Below are 19,299 nucleotides of genomic sequence, written 5' to 3'. Positions count from 1 at the left end.
ATAAATATAACATTAATGCAATCAATTTTTATAAAAAAAATAAAGGCACAGAAGAATATATGATGTGAAATGAGTTATCTTCTCATTTCTCACCTCAAACATTCAGGTTCATCCCTGCTGTGACCATGTATACTAGATTATTTTCTATTTTTCCAGAAGGAGATAATATATGCACACATTTATTATTTTCTAAATTCAGTGGTAGTAATTATACATGTTTCCTGCATCTTTTTTTTTTTTTTTTACTTATGATACATCTTGGAGACTTCTCATATTAGTTCAAATAGAGCTTCTCTCTTCATTTTAGTAGCTGTAGAGTATCCCTTTACAAGTATTTCCCAAGATTTCCCTTATCAGTACCTGAAAGAGGGACTTTAATTTTTTTTTTTCAGTCCTTTGGCATTACAACAATGCCACAACATAAATACTATTACACATAAAATTTTCGACTTGAGTAAATCAATCTATATGATAGATTTCTAAATGTGGAAATGCTAGATCAAAAGTATGTGCACTTAAATATTTCATATATGATTCCAACAGTTCACACTCTTATTAGCAAATATGAGACACTGACAATATCCTCAAACACTTGCCAGCTCAGTGCCCTGTCAAACTGTTCTTTCATGCCCATGATAAATTGAAGCAAGAACCTCATAGTTTTTCTTTGCACGACTTTTATTGTCAGTAAAATTAAACATTTTTATCATATTTTTGCCTGTTTAAAATATGTGGTGTTACTCTCTTCTCACTGATTTACAAGAGCTAATTATAACTTAAATTATCTCTGTGACTATAACATTAATTGAAAATAATTTCTTCATCTTACCATTTGTCTTTTTGCTTTATTTAAATCTTTTCTAGGATAATTTTATCTTCTAACTTGTTCACCATTTCTATTAATTATTACTTCAGTCAAAATTAAGTTTGTTTTTATGAACTTCAGGCCATAATATTCTTTGAAATTTGCTTTTTAATTTTAAACTTTTCTTAAAGGAAACTGCAATAACACATATACTTTTAAAATGAGAAACAGTGTTACACCATTTTAACAAAAGAAACCTCATTTCATAATTTTTTTACCAGGATTTCTCAGCCTATTACATAAAAGAGCTAAGAATTTTCATCCCTAAATCAACTAACTTAGCAGCCCCAGGTAGCACTGCAATAAACATATTGCCAGCCACATCAAGAATCTGTGAAAACACTGAGGCCTCTTCATTTTCAGCTGCTTCAATCTCTTCTTTCAGTCGATTAATCTCTTCATTTAACGACTCAAATATCTCTTTGAATCCTTCAGTAAGTGGTTCTTCTAGGACCTATAAAAGTAAAAGAGCCTACTTTGGAAAATTCCCAATTTTTAAGAGTCAGAGTTTTGTATTTAACAATTTCATTAAACACATGTCCATTTCTCTAACATCTTAGAAACTCTTTGATGGGTTTGTCTGACATTTCAGACGACTGGACCTGAATAGTGGGAGTATCCATGATTTACACCTTTGTGACATTTCCTCAGCACCATCTCACTGGAGGTAGGGAGGAATTTTGTTCCAGCACAATGAATGCCCTTCAAGAGGGAATGCAGGTTTAATTCTAATTGATTCCCCTTTTCACCAATGTAGCAAGGTCATGCTCATCTAGCAAATAATGGGGACTGCTGACCCTGTATAAAACACAGGTCGTCAAGTTCCAGGTTGGGACAAGGAATATATTTTACTCTAGTTGTATAGGATGGGCCAGGCAGATACAGAAACAAATGGAGCAATTTGAGATCATTCAGTATCATTTCATATTAAGCCAAATCTGATACTTTCATCCAGATGGATCTATTTTGGGTCCTTTTGATGGTTGTGCCAAGAATCCTAAGGGCTGGTAGACTAAGGTCCTAATTAATTGGGGCACAGTGAGACCATCCTATAATCACCACAAACAGCAGCCCAGCACCCTGGGGGATGTCATGTGTACTCTCCAAAGTCTAACGTGACAGAAAGTGCTGGAGTCTTGTAAACTTACAGACTTCAGTAGAATTCACATGTATTTGAAATTTAAGTGAAATATATACCTTTTGTGTTTCCTTCTGGAATCTTGACTGAGCTTAAAATTTTGGCCCTTCCCTAACTGAGGAACTGGCATTGTGCCTCAAGCACTGCCAAGCTTCATCCAGACTCACCTTCAGCTTATGACTCAGCATCTTTCTCAGTTCTCTCATATAGTTTTCCCTTTCCCTCTCCATCTTCTTCTTAAGTTGGGCTATGTTTTCCTGGAAGCTTCTCTCTTGAGCCTCCATCATTTGCTGCTGTTCCTTCTGTTTTTGTCTTAGCAGCTCCTGTTCCTTCTCAGCTGCCTCCTTCTTAGCCTGCATAGCTGTTCCACAGAGGTTTTACAGAGGGAAGAAAATAACAGTCAGGTGGAAGAAGAACCATGATGGCTAAGTATATGGAGTCAGGAAGAGCTTCTCCCATTGAGAGAACAGACCATAGAGAAGACTGACAAACTCCAAGCAGGACTTCAGAAGGAAGGCATTGAGAGTGGATGAAGGAAGGATACAGACCCAAGGCTGAAGGGAGAGGAAGCTGGGAACCTTGCACAGGTGAGGTAAATTGGTGCAAAGTGGCCCACTCTCACCAGGGACCTCTAGAATCCTAGCTTTAAGAGACCCCACAACTCCCATAGATGTTTGAGCTGGCAAAGACAGCTGCTTGGAGAGTTGGTAGGGACAGGACTCTGGCCCGTGTGGAGCCTAGATATTTGGCACAGGAATGGCTGCAGTGGAGCACAACCAGGATCTCCCATCCCCCAAGGCTTGCCCTGCCCAAATATGTGGCTTTGGCTTTTGCCAACTATTGGTCCTGGATAGAACTGGGCTATCTTGTCTGTGGGATGAGTCCAGTATGATCTGAGCATCTCCAAGTCTGCTAGCCTCTCTCATGGTCCCTGCCTAACTGCATCCACTTAAAGTGCAACGTCAGATGCCAAACCGAAGCACTTTCCAGCAGCCATCACCATATCTTTTTTGCTGACATACCCTACCTAACCATCATAGAGCTTCAGCAGACGGGCTAACACCAGCGTGCGCTCAATGCACCCTCTCCCCAGTGTTTTGCTGGCACACACTCGCTTGCAGCCTCTCACCACCACTTTGCTGGTACACACACCTATGCAGACCCTGTCAACATGCCACCACCAATGCACGTGCACAGAACCTGCAGCACGACTGCCCTGCTGCTGCTGCTGCTCACCCATGACCTTGGACCCCGCTGCCACTGCTCTGAGAAAGTACTTTTGCCAGCACCCCTCATTGGCGTGTTGTTGCCAGTTAACCAGGAACAAGTTGCCCCCTGCAGCACAGCAGGTGCTTAACCTAGAGGGGCCAGAGAACAAAGCCATGGGCCTGGTCCCAGCCTACTAAGGTTCAAGCCCCCAGCCCAGGAGTGCTGATCTGAGCCTTGGCCCCTTGAAATCATCCAGAAAAAAACAACTTGGTCAAATGAACCCAACTTATACCAGTTGAATCTTCAAGAGAATAAAATAATATAAAAGCCAGAAACCCATAATAGAAACAGAAACTTCAAAGACAAAAGGAGTATCAGCCCACACAGATGAGAAAGAAACAGTGAAAGAACTCTGGACTTTTACCTCCAAATGAGTCCACTAGCTCCTCAGCAATAGTTCTTAAACAAACTGAAATGGCTGAAATAGTAGACATGGAATTCGGAATCTGGGTAGCAATGAAGATTATCGATATTCAGGAGACAGTTGAGATACAGTCCAAGGAATTGAAGGAATTCAGTAAAATAACTCAAGAGCTAAAAGATGAAATAGCTATTTTAAAAAAGAGCCAAACTGATTTGATAGAGCTGAAAAACATGCTACAAGAATTTCATAATACAATCAGAGTATTAAATGTAGAATAGACCAAGATAAAAAAATAATCTCAGAGCTCGAAAATGCATTTTTCAAATTAACTTAATCAAACAAAAATAAAGAATAAAAAAGAATGAACAAAATCTCAGAGAAATATGATATTGATATTATGTAAAGAGACCAAACCTATGACTCATTGGCACCCGTGAAAGAGAGGGAAAGATAGCAAGCAATTTGGAAAACATATTTGAGGATAATGCCCATGAAAATTTCCCCAATCTCACTAGAGAGGCTGACATTCAAGTTCAGGAAATCAGAGAAGCCCTGTGAGATCCTATACAAGATGACCATCCCCAACACATGTGAGATGGTCATCAGATTTTCCAAGGTCAGCGCAAAAAAAAAAAAAAAAATAAATAAAAAAATAAAAGGCAGCTTGAGAAAAGGGGCAGGTCTTCTACAAAGGGAATCCCATCAAGCTAACAGTGGAACTTTCAGAAGATACCCTACAAGCCAGAAGAGACTGGGGACCTATATTCAGCATTTTTACAGAAAAGAAATTCCAAGGAAGAATTTCATATCCAGCCAAACTAAGGTTCATAAGAAAAAAAAAATCCTTTTTAGACAAGCAAATGCTAAGGGAATTTGTTACCACCAGACCTGCCTTACACAAGCTGCTGAAAAGAGTGTTAAACATGAAAATGAAAGACCATTATCGGCCATGACAAAAGCACACTTCAGTACGTGGATCATTGACACTACAGAACAACAACAAAATCAAGTGTGGATCAAACCCACACAAATCAATATTAACTTTGAATGTAAAAGGACTAACCACCCCAGTTAAAGGCACAGAGTGGCAAGTTGCATAAAGAAATAAGATCCAACTGTCTTCTATGTTTAAGAGACCAATCTCACATGCAATTACACCAATAGGCTCAAAGAAAAGGGATGAAGAAAAATCTATCAAGCAAATGGAAAACAAAAACAGCAGAGGTTGCTATTCTTATTTCAGACAAAACAGACTCCAAACCAATAATGACCAAAAAGGATAAAGATGGGCATTACATAATTGTAAAAGTTTCAATTCAACAAGAAGACTTAATTATACTAATATGTATGCACCCAATATTAGAGAACCCTAGAGTCATAAAACAAGTTCAAAGAGACCTATGAAGAGACTTAGATAACCACACAATAATAGTTGGAGTCTTCAACACTTCACTGACAATATTAGACAGATCATTTAGGCAAAAAACTAACAAAGATATCCAGGACCTAACTTGACACTTGACCAAATGGACCTAACAAACATCTACAAAACACTCTGCCCAACAATAACAGAATATACATTCATCTCATCTGCACATGGCACATACTCTAAAATTGACCCCTTGCTCTGCCATAAAGCAATTCTTAACAAATTTTTTTTAAAAACCCAAATAATACCAATGCTCTCAGACCACAATGCAGTAAAAATAGAAATCAACACAAAGAATATCTCTCAAAGCCGTATTATTACTTGAAAATTAGAAAATATGCTTCTGAATGATTTGGGGGTAAACAGTGAATTTTAAGGCAGAAATAAATTATTTGAAATTAATGAAAACAAAGATACAACTACCAGAATCTTTGAGACAAAACTACATCAGTGTTAAGAGGAATGTTAATAGCACTAAACAACTACAGCAGAAAGTTAGAAATATCTCAAATTAACAATCTAACATTACACCTTGAGGAACTAGAAAAACAAAAGTGAACCAAGCACAAAGCTAGCAGAAGACAATAAATAACGAAAATCAGACTTGAAGTGAACAAAATGGAGACAAGAAAAACCATACAAAAGATCAATGAAAACAATGGTTCTCTGGAAGAATAAATAAGATAGATATACTTCTAGTTAGACTAATAAAGAACAAAACAAGAGAAGATCCAAATAAACACAATTAAAAAATGACAAAAGGGACATTGCTACCAACTCCACAGAAATACAAAAAATCCTCGGAGACGATTATAAACACCACTATGCACACTAACCAACACTAACCAAGAAACCTAGAAGAAATGGATAAATTCCTGGAAACATACAACCTCCCAAAAGTGAACCAGGAAGAAATTGAAACCTGGAATAGTCTAATAACAAGTTCCAAAATTGAGTCAGTATTAAAAAGCCTACCAAGCAGAAAAAGTCCTAGACCAGACAGATTCACAGTCAATTCCACCAGACATAGAAAGAAGAGCTGATACCAATTCTACTAAACTATTCCAAAAAAATGGGGAAGAGGGAATCTTTCCTAATACATTCTATGAGGCCAGCATCATTCTGATTTTAAAAACCTGGCAGAGACACAACAAAAAAAGAAAAATGCAGGACAATATTCCTGATGAACATGGATGAAAAAATCTTCAACAAAATGCTAGCAAACCAAATCCAGCAGCACATTAAAAAGCAAATCCACCACTGTCAATTAGGCTTTATTCCTGGAATGCGAGATTGATTCAGCATATGCTAATCAATAAATTGATTCATCACACAAACGGGACCCAGAACAAAAATCACACGATCATCTCAGTGGGCACAGAAAAGGCTTTTGATAAAATTCAATATTTCATGTTAAAATATCTCAACAAACTGGGCCTCAAAGGAACATACCTCAAAATAATAAGAGCCATCTATGAAAAACCCACAGCCAACATCATACTGAATGTGAAAAAGCTGGAAACGTTTCACTAGAGAACCAAAAAAGGACAAGGATGCCCACTCTCACAATTCCCTATTCAATGTGGTACTGGAAGTCCTAGTCAGAGAAATCAGGCAAAGGGGAAAAAGTAGTTATCCAATAGGAAGAGAGGAAGTCAAACTATCTCTCTTCATAGACAATAGAATTCTGTACTTAGAAGACTCCATACTTTCTGCCCAAAGGCTCCTCCATCTGATAAACTTCAGCAATGTTTCAGGATAAAACATCAATGTACAAAAATCAGTAGCATTTCTACACACCAATAATGTCCAAGTTGAAAGTCAAACCAAGAACACAATCCTATTCACAATAGCCATTGTGAATAACCAAGAATAAAATACCTAGGTTTAATCAGGCAGGGGAAACATCTCTACAAAGAGAATTATAAAACACTGCTGAAAGAAATCTGAGACTGTACAAACAAATGGAAAAACATTCCTTGCATATGGATAGGAAGAATCAATGTTGTTAAAATAGTCATACTGCCCAAAGTGATTTACATATTCAATGCTATTCCTATCAAACTATCCATGACTTTTTTAAAAATAGAATTAGTAAAAACTATTCTGACATCCGCATGCAACAACAACAACAAAAAAACTCGAGTAGCCAAGGCACTCATAAGCAAAAAGAACAAAGCCAGAGACATCACACAACCTGACTTTAAACTATATTACAAGACCACAATAACCAAAATAGCATGGTGCTGGTCAAAAAACAAAACAAAACAAAACAGACACATAAACAAATGGAAAAGGTTAAAGAAAGCAGAAATAATACCACACACCTACAACTATCTGATCTTTGGTAAAGCTAACAAAAAAGCAATGGAGAAAGAATGCCCTACTCATTCTAGGGCTAGGTTAACTGGCTAGCCATATGCAGAAGATTGAAACTGGACCCCATCTTCTCACTATATACAAAAATCAACTTGACAGGAGTTAAAGATGTAAATGTAAAATTTAAAACTATAAACCCCCCAAAAGAAAACCTAGGAAATGCCATTCTGTACATAGGCACTGGCAAAGATTTCATGATGAAAACTTCAAAAGCCACGGCAACCAAACAAAAAATTAACAAGTGGGACCTAATTCAACTAAAGAGCTCATGCGCAACAAAGGAAACTATCAACAGAGTAAACAGACAACCTACAGAATGGGAGAAAATATCTGCAAACTATGCATCCGACAAAAATCTAATATCCAGAATCTATAAGGAAGTTAAACAAATTGAGAACAAAGCAAATAACCCCATTAAAAAAACAGGCAACGGACATTAACAGACATTTATTCAAAGAAGACATACACATGGCCAGCAAGCATATGAAAAAAATGCTCAACATCATAAATCATTAGAAAAATGCAAATAGAAACCACATGAGATATAATCTCATACCAGTCAGAAGGGCTGTTATTAAAAAGTCAAAAAATAACAGATGCTGGCATGGTTGCCAAGAAAAGGGAATTCTTATACACCACTGGTGGGATTGTAAATTAGTTCAGCTGCTGTGGAAAGCAGTTTGGAGAGTCCTCAAAGAACTTAAAACAGAACTATCATTTGACCCAGCAATCCCATTACTAGGTATATACCCAAAGGAAAATAAATCATTCTACCATAAAGACACATGCATGTGCATGTTCATCGGTACACTATTTGCAATAGCAAAGATGTGGAATCAACCTAAATGTTCATCAGTGGTGAACTGGATAATGAAAATGTTGTACATATATGCCTTAGAATACTACACAGCCATAAAATGAATGAAATCATGTTCTTTGTAGCACTGTGGATGAACTGGAGGTCAATACCCTAAGAGAATTAATGCAGGACTAGAAAACCAAATGCCACGTGTTCTTACTTATGAGTGGGAACTAAATATTGAGTACACATGGACACAAAGGGTCCAATAGACACAAGGACCTACTTGAGGGTGGAGGATGGGAAGAGGGTGAAGATTGAAAAACTACCTATTGGGTACTGTGCTCATTACCTGGGTGATGAAATAATCTGTACAACAAATTCCCATGACACACAATTTACCCATGTAACAAACCTACTTGTGTACCCTCTGGACCTAAAATACAAGTTGGAAAGAAAAAAAAAAAAAAAGGAAGTAACAGTCTTGTCTGAGTTCTATTCTCCTGAGTTCAGAGGCCAAACTGACATTGTAAAGAGCACCAAGGTGGGGAATTGAGAATCTCTGAATTCTCCCACTAGCCATGTCAGCATGAGCATGTTTAAGAATGTTGTGGGAAGAAATTGAGTGGCTGAATGTTCAATCCCAACTCCCCTTGTTATTTTCAGTTTTAGCAGAGCATGTGTTCCCTATGAGAAGAAAGCTCCTGGTAGAAGGAAAATCCTTTTTTCTGAACATCAAGAGGGTATTACAAGAACCTACCCATTTGCCTGAAAGCTGAGCCCTGTCCCTGTACCTGCTATGGCTTTCTCTCCGGCAGTGAGGGCTTTGTCTGACTGCAGGATGGATTCCTCTATAACCACCTGTGACTGCAGGAAGCTCTGGAGGACCTCGTTTGCCTGAAGAATCAAGAAGGAGCAAAGACCTGTCAGGCAGCAGAAATCTTGCCTTGTGATAAGGAAATTATCGTTCAACAAAGCCACAAATCTAACCTTGTAAACCTCACATTATTCTTAAGATTCCACAGCGGTTTCTTTCTTTCCACAGCCACAACAAAACATCCAAGCTCTTTGTTGAGACATGAAAAGCCTGTGCAGCAGCCTCCCTCATGCCTGTCCAGCCCCTTTTCCCAGGGATGCTGCTCACCACCCACCTCAGGGTGCAGACAACCAGATTTCTATGCAGTTCTACAAACCCACATCCTCCATAGTTTGCATTATTTGCTTTCTTTTTTCTTCTGCCTGAAAGCCTGTCTACCCTTTTCAAATTAGGATAACATCTATTGATACTTTACCTAATAGCTCTTACCTCGCTGGAAGCTTTTCTAGTCTAATAATTAATTAATTAATTAATTAACTTTTGATCACTGTTAAGAATGTTGATAATAGTTCACTAAAAGTAAACAATGTATTCAAATTTAATTTAAAAAGTTAAAACCTTAAAAAGACGGAACAGGTAACTATTTGGTCTATTTACAGGAGTAGCGGTGAATATAACAGAAAATTAAACAGTTGAGAAACTTTTTTTCTTTTTTGAGACAGTCTCACTCTGTCACCCAAGCATAAGCTCAGTAGTACTGACTTCAACCTTGAACTCCCGGGCTGAGTGCTGCTGCCTCAGCCTCCTGTGTAGCTGGGACTGCAGATGTGTACTAATTTTATTTTTGTAGAGATGGAAGTCTTGTGATGTTGCTCAGGATAGTTGCAATCTCCTGGTCTTAAGCAATCCTCCTGCCTTGGCCTCCCAAAGCGTTGGGATTACAGGTGTGAGCCACTGTACCTGGCCTGAGAAACTTTAAGAATTTGAAACTTTAAGGGAGTAACATGGTTGTCCAAAATGGGAAATTAACAATCATGGAAAATACAACACTGCATAGACTTAACAGTCACACATGGGAAGGAAAAAAAGGCATAAATACCTCAGCCAACATGTGATTAGTGACTGAAATTTGGGTGGGTGGGGCACAACACAGAAGGAAGGACCTAGGCATTTTTTGATTGTTATTTTCCTTGTTTCCTTCTTTCAAAAAAAAAAAAAAAATCAGATTAATGGGTGTGTTAGGCCATTCTTGCATTACTGCAAATACCTGAGACTGGGCAATTTATTTTTTTTCTTATTGTGTGATTGTAGCTTATTCATTTTCATTATGATATAGTATGCCATTATGTGAATACACTAGTTTACTTGTTCTATTGTTGATGGACATTAGGGTAAAATTTCAGTTTGGTGCTATTGTGAATGGTGCTGTTGTGACCATTTCTGTCCCAGTCTTTTAAGTGAATGTATATATCTAGGAATGGATTTGCTGGGTCATTCAGTATTTGTTTTTCAACTTTAGCAATTGAAACCAAACAGTTTTCCAAATTGATGTTCTGATTTATACCTCATTAGCAATGTGTGAGAATTCCAGTTGCTTCATATTCTTGTCAACACTTGGAATTTTGACTTTTTAAATATTAAACAGTCACCTTCTTTTCATTTGACTTTGAAACTCAGATAAGTGAAATTACCTGACCTGTACTAGGCTTGGTTCTGAGAATGCAAAAGACCTTGCAGTTCAGAATTTAGCCCTTTTTCCTCTTTAACTGGTAGGGACTTACGAAGTAAAAAATCATACTCAGATTTGATATACGTATCTTTCCAAGGAGAATTACAAGTAGCTATTTATTTTCATCTGATCTGTATTTAAAATAGTTTTTTGGACACTACTGTTGTAGGGTGAGTGAGCAATAATGATTTAGGTTTAGAGTTAGGATCTACATTTAATTTTTTTTTTTTATTTAACTTTTATTTTAAGTTCAGGGGCAATTTATAAAGCAAAGAAGTTTAATGGGCTCATAGTTTTGCAGGCTTTACAGGAAACATGGCTTCTCGTAAGGCTTCAGGAAGCTTTTACTCCCGGTGGAAGGTGAAGCAGGAGCTTGCATGTCACATGACAAAAGCAGGAGCAAGAGAGAGGGAGAGACAGAGTGGCTGGGGGAGGTGCCACACACTTTTAAATGACCAGACCTCCAGAGAACTCACTATCACGCAGACAGCAGCAAGCCATGTACGATCTGCTCCCATGATCCAAACACCTCCCACGAGGCCTCACTTCCAGCATTGGGGATTACAATTCAATATGAGATTTGAGTGGGGACAAATAACCCAACTCAATCAATGGGGTTCACATGCAGGTTTGTTACATGACTATATTGCATGATAGTGAGGTTTGGGCTTCAGTCAAAACAGTCACCCAGATAGTGAACATAGTACCCCAAAGATAGTTTTTCAACCCTACTCCCCTCCCTGCCTCCTCTCTCTTGTATTCCCCAGTGTATATTGTTCCCATCTTTATGTACATGTGTATTCATTGTTTAGCTTCCACTTACAAGTGAGAACATACAGTATTTGGTTTTCTGTTCCTGCATTAATTCACTTAATATAATGGCCTCCAGATGCATCCATTTTTCTGCAAAGGACATGATTTCATTCTTTTTATGGCTGCATAGTGTCTCAAGGTGTATATGCACCGCATTGTTAAAATCCAATCCACTGTTGATGGGCATATAGGTTGATTCTGTGTCTTTGCTGTTGTGAATAGTGCTGTGATAACATATGAGTGCAGGTGTCTTTTTGGTAGAATGTTTTACTTTCCTCTGGGACTATACCCAGTAATGGGATTGCTGGGTTGAATAATAATAATAATTCTATTTTTAGTTCTTTAAGAAATCTCCAAACTGCTTCCCACAGGGGAATTTACAATTTACAATCCCACCAGCAGTGTATAAGCACTCCCTTTTCTCTACAACCTCACCAGTATCTGCTATTTTTTCCTTTTTTAATAATATAGGTTAATTTCTAATTTTGTTTTACAAGTTTTTTGAAGTTGATTGATAAATAAAAATTATGTTTAAGAGGAACAGCACAATATTTTGATATATGTATACATTATGAAATGGTTACCATTATCAAGCTAATATATTTGCACCTCATGCAGTTATCTATTTTTGTATGTGTGTGGTGGGAACACAAGGAACCACTCTCTTAGCAAATTTCTAGTATGCAGTACATTGTTTTAACTATAGTCACCAGGCTATACACTAGGCATCCAGAACTTATTCATCTTATAACTGAATGTTTGTACCTACTGCCCACTATCTCCTCTTTCCTCCCACCCCTCTCCCCCTGGTAACCACCCATTCTACTGTGACTTTCACTAATTTTTTTTTTTTTTTTTTTTAGATGGAGTCTCGCTCTGTCGCCAGGCTGAAGTGCAGTGGTGCGATCTTGGTTCACTGCAACCTCTGCCTCCCGGGTTCAAGTGATTCTCCTGCCTCAGCCTCCTGAGTAGCTGGGACTACAGGCATGCACCACCACGCCAGGCCAATTTTTTTATTTTTAGTAGAGACAGGGTTTCACCATGTTGGCCTGGATGGACTTAATCTCCTGACCTTGTGATCCACCTGCCTCAGTCTCCCAAAGTGCTGGGATTAGAGGCCTGAGCCACTGTGCCCAGCCAACTTTCACTCTTTTTAAATAATTTCACATGAAGGTGCGTTATGCAGTATTTGTCTTTCTAAGAATGGCTGATTTCACTAAGCATAATGTCCTCCAGGTTCATTCATGTTGTCGCCAGTGGTAAGATTTCTTTCTTTTTAAGGCTGAATAATACCTTATTTTATATATCTATATTTACATATAGATATGCATATATATCACATTTTCTCACTTGCTCATTTGTGGATGGACACAGGTTGTTTTCATGTCTTGGCTATCGTGAATTATGCTGCAATGAACATGGGAGTGAAAATATCTCTTTGAGATAGTGACTTTAGTTCCTTCGGAAGTACAACCAGAAGTCCACCAATAGCTGTTAAACTAATAAATTCAGTAAAGTTGGAGGATACAAAATTAACATACAAATTCAGCTGCATTTCTATGCACTAAGAACAAACTATATGAAAAAATAAGAAAACAATCACATTTATAATAGCATCAAAATAATAAAATGCTTAGGAATAAATGTAACCAAAGAGGTGAAAGATCTGTACACTGAAAATCATAAAATGCTGAAGAAATTAACTGAAGATGACATAAAGTAAATGGAGAGATATTCCATGTACATTGATTGGAAAAATTAATATTGTTAAAATGTTCATACTATCTAAAAAATCTACAGATTTACACAATATCTATCAAAATTCCAATGCTGTTTTTTTCACAGCAGTAAGAAAACCAATTATAAAATTCACATGGAACCATAAAAGACCCCAAATAGCCAAAGCAAAAAAACCAGAGCCAAAGGCATCATACTATCTGACTTCAAAATCAACTACAAAGGTATCAAGTAGCACAATGCTGGCATAAAAACAGACATCTAACTCCATGGAACAGAATAGAGAGTCAGGAAACAAACCCACATGTTTACAGGCAAAGACTTTAAAAAAACATGTGCCAAGAGTACACCAAGAGAAAAAGGTAGTATCTTTAATAAATGGTGGAATGGTGGTAGGAAAACGGAACCCTTGTACTACACACAAATGTCAACTAAAAATTCGTTAAAGATTTAAACATAAGATCAGAGACTGTAAAACTCTTAAGAGAAAACCTGGGAAATACTCCTAGACACTGGTCTTGGCAATGATATTTTTGAATTTCACACCAATAGCACAGGCAACGAGTGCTAAAAGAAACTAGCGGGACTACATCAAACTAAGTTACCACTCAATAGAAAAAAGAAAGGAAAAAAGAAAAAACATACAGAATAGAACATATTTGCAAACCATATATCTGATAAGTGCTTAATATCCAAAATATATACGGAGCTCATATAACTCAATAGCAACACAACAAAATGAAATACAACAAAACTGATTTTTAAAAAATGAGCAAAAGACCTGAACAGACATCCCTCAAAAGAAGACATTTAAATGACCATCAAGTATGTGAAAGCATGTTCTGCATCACTAAACTTCAGAGAAATGCAAATGAAAACCATAATGAGATATCACCTCACACAGAATGATGATTACCAAAAAGTCAAAAGATAACAAGCGTTGGCAAGGATGTAGAGAAAAGGGAACGCTTAGACACCATTGGAAGGAACATGAATTACTATAGTCATCATAGAACACAGGACAGTTTCCTCAAAAAGAAAAATCATGAGTTTCCAATGGCTTTTAAGTACATAGATCAGCCCATCAGCTCCACCACTTGCTGACTGTGTCATCTTAGGAACTTTATTAGCCTCTTCGTGCGTTAACATTTCTCAATTGCCTATGCGGAAGATAGTAGTAACTAATTATTCTGAGAATGAAATTGATAATCCAACAAAATCACCTAAAACAATATCTGATACCCAAAATGAATGCTCAATGTCTATGAACCTTTCTGTTGATCATCACCATCATCATCATCACTATCAATGTATGCCAGTATGATAAGCATAAACACTCCATATCCAATTGAGTATTAATTTGTCCATCTTGTGTAAGACCATAAACTTCTGAAAACAAAGCTTTTCCTTTCATAGTGTATTTTCTGTATTTAGCACAAAAACTATCACATTATTTGATAAATAAAAGAAATGGTTTGTTTCACCTGGACTTCTGATTCTAAATCCTCTTTGGGAAAAAAATAGTTCTATTTTAGTAAGAGTAGCTAAATAATTGTGGATTTTAAGATTTAAAACATCAAGGTATTGCCGTGCTTCACTTTTTGTCCATAAATGGTGTTCTGTTCTTAGATTTTCAGAAGGGGCAACAAGGACCCTCTGACTATCCTTCATCCATTCCCTTCTCCCCTTATTCCTCACCTTAATTCCTTTTCTGGGCACTAGTGTATAGTCCTGTTCAATCTTCTTTTTTGCTTCTAAGTAGATATTGTGCCCTCCAGGAACAGAGAAAGTTCCTCTTGAAATACTTTCCATCAAGAGCTCTGAAAGCTGCTTAAGCTCAGCCTGGCAATATTTGGCAGATGCCTCTTCATTCTGCAGCACAAATTCTTCCTTCTTTTTCTCCATGGTGTCCTGCCAGAAAAGTGTAGGGGAAAAAACAGTAGAAAGAAGCTGTTAGAAGGGAAGGTCCAACTGTGATCCTCTTGGAAGAAGTAGTCTGATGGCCTCAGAGCAGACTGAGATATGGTGTAGACCAAGAGTCAGAAGACTTGTTTTAATTCCAGTTTGAATCAGTTCTCTGCATGGCCTGTGGAAAGTTCATGAACTCTATCTTTCCTTCAGCAAAAGATGATCAACGGTGATCTAACTATGAAAAATAAGCAAGGGACAATTCAGTTGTGGCAGTAGTAGTGTCCTTAGAGAGCATGGATTGCTATGGATAAAATGTGTACACAGAAAATCAACCCTTCTGGTATAATCACATCCCAGTAATGACTTGATTGTACTCTGAACAGAGCTTGGAACTCTTTTGAAATTCTTCCAAAAGGGATCTTAACATGTGAAGATATGGGAACATTATTATTTTTTGCTTACACTTGTAAGCTATGATTGCATCTGGGTTTTCTCAATATGTACTAAGAGATTTCTGTCACTTGTGGACTGGTAATAGACAGACTGAAAGAAGGTTATTCAATAACAGTGCCAACGGCAGATTTAAGATATCTCCCAGGATTTCCCCTCCGAAGTTTCCACACTCTCCATAGTCCCTGGGCTTATTAATACGATGGAGTGTACTCCAGTGTTTAGGTAACATTATATGATATCTGTTGACTTTTAGAAATGGAGAGTATTCAAGTAGTACTGAGTATACTCAAGAAAGTATGTAAGAATTACCATATCACATGAGCTCTTTGAAAGCAGAGCTTTTTTGTTTACCTTGAGGCAGAAGAGAAAGCCAGAGAGATTAGAAACAAGAGAAACATTTGATGCATCATTGCTGACTCGAAGATGGAGAGAGGTTCCCCTGAGCATACAGGTAAGAAGTAAGCTCAATCAACACCTTGTTTTCAGCTTGTGATACACTGAGGGGAGCACACAGATGCCCTAAAAAGAACTTCTGACTTACAGAGCTGTGAGCTTACGCATTTTTTCACACTCAGAGTCAGGCAAGTGCTTCTTTATTTTACCTTTTTAGAAAATAAAAAAACAAAAATTGTGTATGCATAATGCTTACATCATGTTATTTTGAAATGTAACATGAAATGTAACATAATCTGTACAAGTTAAGAATTCTGTTTAACTTGTATAGATTATGAAATTACTAAAGCTAAGTAACATATATATTAGCTCCAATATTTGTCATTCTAAATACTACTATCTTAGTAATTTTCAAGAATGCAATATATTGTTATTAACTGTAGTTAGTATGTTGTATAAATGTGTTGTTAAATGGGCTACAATCATAATTTCTTATATATGATAGAAAATTAATAAATTTCCCATATTTTAGAAAAATCAAAAACTGTAGCCCATTAAATTCAGTCACATAAAATAATCCAAGCTCCCTTTACCATGAGAAAGAGATGAACCATGGCATTAAAAAGGTGGGCTATAAGTATCATTCCAGAAAGGCAGGAATCAAGAAAAAAAAAAAATACGAAGATTACCACAAGCTTCTTCTGAAATTCCTGGTTTTTATCCTTGAAGGAGTGCTCCATGAAGACTGCAATGGCTTCCCTCTCACAGGCCGTGTGCACGTCCAGCAGGTCCTGGAGCGTGTCTGTGGGGAATTTCACTTGCTGGGCCATCCGCTGGCTGTAGTGGTCAGCTGCCCTCTGCACGGCCGCTGAGTTCTCACGCTGGGCCAGAGCTTCCATTGCATTCTCCAGACAAGGAACCGCTCCACTGTTGATGGCATCCAGGTAGGTCTCCACCAGCATCCCCAGCCCTGAATGATTTAGAAAATTTAGGGAATAGATAGAAAGTTTTCACTCATTGTTTTACAAGTGGTATGTATCATCATTCTAAAAATCACAAAAAATTCCATTTAACATGAATTTTCCCTCCTTCTCCTTCTTTTAATTCTACTATTACTACTACTACTACTTTTTACGAAGCCACTTTCTTACAATAACGTCCCTGTTGTTCCTATTTATTCTTTCTATTTTGTTCTCCAACTCATCACATTACAAAGTTAATTACTAATCACAAACAATATGGAGCAAGGGTTTCTTGAAAAAGAATACTTTTCTGCTTAAGTAAAAATTTAAAAACATTTATTCAGCAAAGTAAATTACATCATTTGTGGATCATGATTCTGAATGTAAACGCAGGTGCCTTTATAAAAACACTTAAGAGAGTGCCAGAACATTAAACCCTGTGAGAAGCTCTTTTCTGTACAGAGCACTAAAAGACTGCACAGGTAACATGTTCATGAAGCCAGCTTTGTTTATAAGATTATGCTGAATTTTGTATCTCAAAATCTCATTAGGCTTGCAGAAACTCATGACATGCTACTTACTTTCTGTTTTGTGTAAATTCACAACACATCTTTTATACCCTCACTGAGAAAAACATCCTTCACTTATCCCACACCTCATAACACAGATGTTATCTCCTTACCAGCTGTTCGTGCTTATAAGCTTAGTTTACTAGTTTTTGAGATACGGTAGGCCTCAATAAACACCCATATAGGGAAATAGACTCACGGTTTCCAGTGACAAGGATTCCCTCCCTCAGGGTCTTGGTCTTTGCATGGGTGAGGATATAAGAACAGAAGTTTTCTGATTGCACCTGAAAATTACTATCCAGTTGGTCTTCGGGTACTTCTTCAACATGGAGTAAGAGATTTTTGTCATTTGTTGGCCGGTCAAAGACAAAGCACTTCCGTTTTGGAAAGAAATGCCTGATCCACTCCCTGGGCTTGTTAGAATTTTGGATTTGGGGATTCTTGCCTGCAGAATTAGTGAAAAAAGTGACTACTGAAGAACAGCTTTTAAGCGAGCCTGAAGATTTTCATTTCCAAAGTTCCTTGCATCAACCACTACAGTCTCTCATGTCTGTGAATCTATGCAACAAAACCTCTCATGCAACCAAACTTATGCTAATCTACTTGAGTTATGAAAAGTCAATTTCTGCACAAAGCAGAGTCAGAAAGTTACTTCTGGAAAGGAAGGGAAGGCCTCCACCTCAAGTGAAGGAATTTATGGTTGGTTTCCTCAGCCGCTGTATGATGTCTGGTAGACTGATGATTTTTTAAATGTTTGCTGAATTATGATTAACTAAAATATGATAAGAAGTACTTTCTTTAAAAATTGTATATATTTAAGGTGTTATAACATGAAGTTTCGATGTGCATGTACATAGTGAAATTACTACTAAGTAAGCAAATTATATATCCATTACCTTCTATACTTTTCATCCCTTTTTTTTGTGGTAAGAGTACCTAAAATCTAATCTCTGTAAATTTTAAATGTAAAATACAATGTCGTTAAGGATAGTTCTCCTGCAGTGTATTAGATCCCTAGACTTTCCCACCCTATATAACTTCAAGTTTGTACCCTTCACCCACATGTCCTCATTTCCTTCCTCACCGTGCCCTGGTAACCACTGTTCTACTCTCTGTTTCTATGTATTTGATGTTTTAAAATAGAATCCATATAGAAAAGAGGTCCTGTCGTATTTTTCTTCCTGTTTCTGGCTAATATTACATAGCATCATGGACTTTCTCAATCTTACTGTCCCCATGTCAGAAATGAAATGTAGGGCTTAAAAATAAAGTAATGCTAGAAACAAGGACAAGATGCGGCTGGGGAAAATGTCGGAAAGAGACAGAAAATACTCAGGTCAGATTATATTAGGTCTAACATTGTCTTGCAGAGGGATTCTGTGGCATGTATCAGTTATTCAAAACAAATATTTGTTGAAAGGATGAACAAATGAACAAACATGGATATTGATTGTAGGTGCCAGCAGGTATCCACTCTGCTAAATATAATCTGTTTAACAAACGTATAATAGATTGACAACATATTATATGAGACTGTAGAATGAAGTAGGTGATGTTATGAAAACAGTAAAATAAAAGGTTTGACAGTCCTATTGGAAGCACATGTCAGTGTATTTTTTTTTTTAATTTCCTGAATCATTAACTGTATGAATCTCCTTTTTCTCTAAAGGAT

The 19,299-nt window shown here is 37.2% G+C and overlaps 2 protein-coding genes across 14 annotated transcripts in view; one reads left to right on the top strand and one right to left on the bottom strand.

Annotated features, from left to right (window-relative positions):
- Positions 1-19,299, top strand: part of LOC141407713 (uncharacterized) — a 198,551-nt gene that overhangs the window by 163,286 nt on the left and 15,966 nt on the right. For 4 of the 12 annotated variants that reach the window (XR_012417982.1, XR_012417950.1, XR_012418003.1 and 1 more), the window contains 4 exons: positions 12,466-12,775; positions 16,065-16,154; positions 16,826-17,040; positions 17,858-19,225. The gene's annotated coding sequence lies outside the window, so the exon portion shown is untranslated. Of the gene's footprint in view, positions 1-2,320; positions 2,591-12,465; positions 13,178-16,064; positions 16,155-16,825; positions 17,041-17,857; positions 19,226-19,299 lie in introns of those variants that run through there. The other 8 variants (XR_012417953.1, XR_012417993.1, XR_012418005.1 and 5 more) reach the window with 4 other exon arrangements.
- GBP7 (guanylate binding protein 7) overlaps positions 661-19,299 on the bottom strand; it is a 45,585-nt gene continuing 26,946 nt past the window's right edge. The window contains exons 6-11 of one of the 2 annotated variants that reach the window (XM_005542797.5): positions 17,827-18,072; positions 16,786-17,066; positions 15,038-15,250; positions 9,038-9,140; positions 2,171-2,364; positions 661-1,319 (exon numbers count right to left, since the gene is read on the bottom strand). In XM_005542797.5, coding sequence (XP_005542854.4) covers positions 1,101-1,319; positions 2,171-2,364; positions 9,038-9,140; positions 15,038-15,250; positions 16,786-17,066; positions 17,827-18,072 — 1,256 coding nt within the window. In that variant the 3' untranslated portion in view covers positions 661-1,100. The remainder of the gene's footprint in view (positions 1,320-2,170; positions 2,365-9,037; positions 9,141-15,037; positions 15,251-16,785; positions 17,067-17,826; positions 18,073-19,299) is intronic. The other variant, XR_012417909.1, reaches the window with a different exon arrangement.

Source organism: Macaca fascicularis, chromosome 1 (genome assembly GCF_037993035.2).
Source record: "Macaca fascicularis isolate 582-1 chromosome 1, T2T-MFA8v1.1".
Lineage (NCBI taxonomy): Eukaryota > Metazoa > Chordata > Mammalia > Primates > Cercopithecidae > Macaca > Macaca fascicularis.
This window is presented reverse-complemented; position numbering and strand designations above follow the sequence as displayed.